At 46.2% G+C, this 3,697-nt stretch overlaps 1 protein-coding gene across 1 annotated transcript in view; it reads left to right on the top strand.

Annotated features, from left to right (window-relative positions):
* The first annotated feature begins 3,532 nt into the window (after nt 1-3,532).
* Nucleotides 3,533-3,697, top strand: part of PAXBP1 (PAX3 and PAX7 binding protein 1) — a 48,631-nt gene continuing 48,466 nt past the window's right edge. Inside the window, exon 1 of the mRNA XM_030888660.2 lies at nt 3,533-3,697. This exon is cut by the window's right edge and continues 301 nt beyond it. Within this exon, the coding sequence (XP_030744520.1) occupies nt 3,611-3,697 (87 nt within the window). The 5' untranslated portion in view covers nt 3,533-3,610.

Genomic DNA, 3,697 nt, shown 5'->3' with positions numbered 1-3,697 from the left:
GCAAATGTTTTGAGAATGATGAGGGCAATGAATGTACAAATGTACTTTACACAATTGATGTATGTATGGATTGTGATAAGAGTTGTAAGAGCCCCTAATAAAACGATTTTTAAAAAATGTATCAGCAAAAGGTGTCTTTTGAGTGTCAAAGAACAAAGATGTCACTTTCAAGACTGAGGTGGGCATTTTCAATAGCCTCACCTGCCTGCAAAAGCTGGACAATGAATACGAAAGACTGCTGAAAATTCGAGACGTTTGAATCAAGGTAATAGGGGGAAAGATTGGATATACCCCACGACCTGCCAGCAGAATGAACGAATCTGTCTTTGTAGAAGCATAGTCCGAAAAGTCTTTAGAAGTGAGAATGCCAAGACTTCACTGCACATACCTCAGGCGTGGTATTAGGAGGCATCAGTCCCTAGAGAAGAAAGAACATCCTGGTACAGAATAAACAAAAAAGACTTCACCCTGTCCAGAAGAAGAAGCGTGATAACATTTGAAAACACGTGGAATCAATTGTTTCAATGGACTAAAGGACCACGTGAACATCTGCCCTCACAGTCCTGAGACCAGAAGAATTAAGGGGTGGCCAGTCACCTTAGATGGTCCTGGATAGAAAAGTATGAAACAAAATTTAAAAATCAATGAAAGAAACCAACTTGCTTGGTGGATAGAGACTGGTGGAACCTTCAAGACAGTGGCCCACAGTCTCCTTTTGGGTCTGGAACTTCTCTCATTCCTTGTGGCTCACTTTCAGCCGAACAATATAAGGTCTATTAGGTACGCCCCCTTAGAGCAATTGACCATTTGGGACCCAGGAGGCAGCATTTATACAAGGATGCAGTTCAGAAGGGTTAGAATAGAAGAAGGAGATGCATGGGGTGATGTTAACATTGAGGAGGTTGCAATGAATGAGGTGAAGCAGAATGTGTAAGAATCATTCAATGTAAAATCTGTGACTTGCCCTGTAAACCTTCACCCAGTTCCCAATAACCGGTTTGGTTTTGTGTTTTAAAGAAGAAGACCTTCAATGAGATGAATTGACACAGTGAGCTCAAACAGGTCTGGCCGATGTTTCATTCTGCTGTGAAAGAAGGTCAAAATTGACTCAGCTAGCACTTAATAATAGTTAAATAAATCATGGTTCATTCCAACAGTAGATAATGATGCGTTTGGATAGAAAAGATTGAGCTAATATGTGCAGGTATAGACTGATGCTGAAATTGCTGTTTAAACCCCATCTCCATAAAAAGGGAATTCATGGAAGTATAAAAAGGCAGGTATTTGCTCTTACATTCATAGGATCCCTCTGAAATAACAAACAAAAACAGCCAGCTGAGTTCAGGAAGTGACTTTAGAAGGCTTGTAGAGAAGGGAAAACTTTTTTCATAGATTCCCTTTTGTACATTTAAAAATTTGAAACATTAAAACGTCGTATGCACACATGCCAAGGAAAAGGCTGCACGTTTGGTGAGGCCACGAGGAGAGCAGCGAGGGCAACCTCAGAAGCAACTATTCTGTTAACAAGTCTCCCCCGTTCCGACTGTGTCCCTGTGACACGAGTTTGAAATCTGTCTCTGTTCCGAGTGTTTGTTTCTGAATCGATGATTTGAACTTTGATTCTGAATATGGTTCGTCGCAGCAAACATGGCAGTCTTTCGAAGTGAAAGGTTTTGCTTCTCGTTCTAATGGGGAAAAACCAGACCCACCAACCATTTAGTGGATTCCGACTCACAGGGTTTTGAAGGTTATCAATCTTTATGGGGGCAGACAACCTCATCTTTCTCCTCCAGAGCAATTGGTGGGTTTGAACTGCCGAAAAAAATCACACGAGGTAACATGTATCATAAGTGAAATTCAGTAACTGTGAAAATGCTTTGCTGCTGAAATACAGGGTTATTGCTCACTCCCACTGCCATCCAGCAGATTTTGACTCATAAATTAAACTCAGTCAGCATAACGACTCAACAGGACAGAATAGAACTGCCTGAGAGTTTCCAAGACACTAAAGCAGCGGTTTTCAACCTGTGGGTCGCGACCCCTTTGGGGGTCAAATGACCCTTTCACAGGGGTCACAGGAATACACATATTTCCGATGGAACTGAGACATCACTACTCTATCCGTCTCCAGGAGGGTCTGCCCACATGCAGAAACGCCCACATACGAGTATCCTGCGTGATGACATCATCACACCAACCCCATCGCATACACCCTATACCAATACAGGTGTAGGTGACGGGGTTGTCGCCATAATGTACTTATGCAGACTGGTCACACATATGTAGAGCGGCTACTGTGTAGAAAGCAGCTGCTTTATTGAAAGCAGCAGTACTGGAGGTAAAAAGACACTTCATGAATTATAGTTACATATTGTTTTGTGATGAATCACTATGCTTTAATTATGTTCAATTTGTAACAATGAAAATACATCTTCCATATCAGATACTTATATTATGATTCATAACAGTAGCAAAATTACAGTTATGAAGCAGCAACGAAAATAATTTTATGGCTGGGGGTCACTACAACATGAGGAACTGTATAAAGGGTCGGGGCATTAGGAAGGTTGGAATCAACTTTGAACTGGCCAGTGCTTCCCCGACAGTGCCACAAGGGCTTAGAGACCCTACAGGGCACTGCAGCACTGCCTCAGGGGGGCTTCCGAGACTGTCATTCTTTGTTGTTAAGTGCCATCGAGTCGGTTCAGACTCATAGCGACACTATGCACAGCAGCACGAAGCACTGCCCGGTCCTGGCCATCCTCACAATTTTTTTTTTTTTCAGTAATAGAAAACCTCCTCTTTCTTTCTCGGTGCGGCTGGTGGTTAGCAGCCTAACAAGTAACCCACTGCGCCACCACGCTTCCACAGTCCCCATGGGCACGGCAGATCACACTTTCCCGCTCCAAACTGGGCTGCTTCTCCCCGCTTCCGCTTCTGTGCGCACCTCCTAGGCTGTTGTCACCCGAGCCCTGGGGTCGTAGTGGGTTAAAATGGGGCTACAAACTGCGGTCAGCAGTTCAAACCAACCAGTGGCTCTGAGACAGCGATGAAGCTTTGAGTTCCCTGAGAGATTTATAGCCCCGGAACCCCACAGTGGCAGCTCTACTCTGTCCTATAGTAGACAGGGTCGCTAGCGGTCAGGGTTGACTTGATTTGAAGGCAGTGGTTTTTTTGTTTTGTTTTGTTTTTTCCTGAGGGTTTGGCGGGAGGTTCCCAACGTGACCACACGGCGTAAGTCCGGAAGACGCACAACAGGGACTTCAGACGAAAGATGGCCGAACTATCTACTCTTTCCTCTCATCTTTATGATCCTTCTCGGTGACCTACAGAACGGTGATCAGTCGGCCACCCAGAGTTCCATGCAAATAGTCCTCCAGGCCAGTAGAGGGCAGAGCCCCGAAATAGCGTTCTCGCGAGATGTGCGCCGTCCTCCCCAATCATCGAAGAGCTCGCGTGAGCGCGGGCGCATGCGCGGTAGGTGGCGCGCGCTAGAGGGAGGGAAGACACCCGGCTGGCTCTGGGAAAGAGGGTGCGTGCTGTCGCGAGCTCGGCGCTGCCGGGGAGGCCGTGTGGGAGCAAGTGTGAGGGCGCCGTGCGAGCCGCTGGGATGTTCCGAAAGGCCCGACGAGTGAACGTGCGCAAGCGAAACGACTCGGAGGAGGAGGAACGGGAACGCGATGAAGAGCAGGAGCCG

Source organism: Echinops telfairi, unplaced genomic scaffold, assembly GCF_000313985.2.
Source record: "Echinops telfairi isolate 266 unplaced genomic scaffold, ASM31398v2 ScPeMD7_7469;HRSCAF=8507_0, whole genome shotgun sequence".
Classification (NCBI taxonomy): domain Eukaryota; kingdom Metazoa; phylum Chordata; class Mammalia; order Afrosoricida; family Tenrecidae; genus Echinops; species Echinops telfairi.
This window is presented reverse-complemented; position numbering and strand designations above follow the sequence as displayed.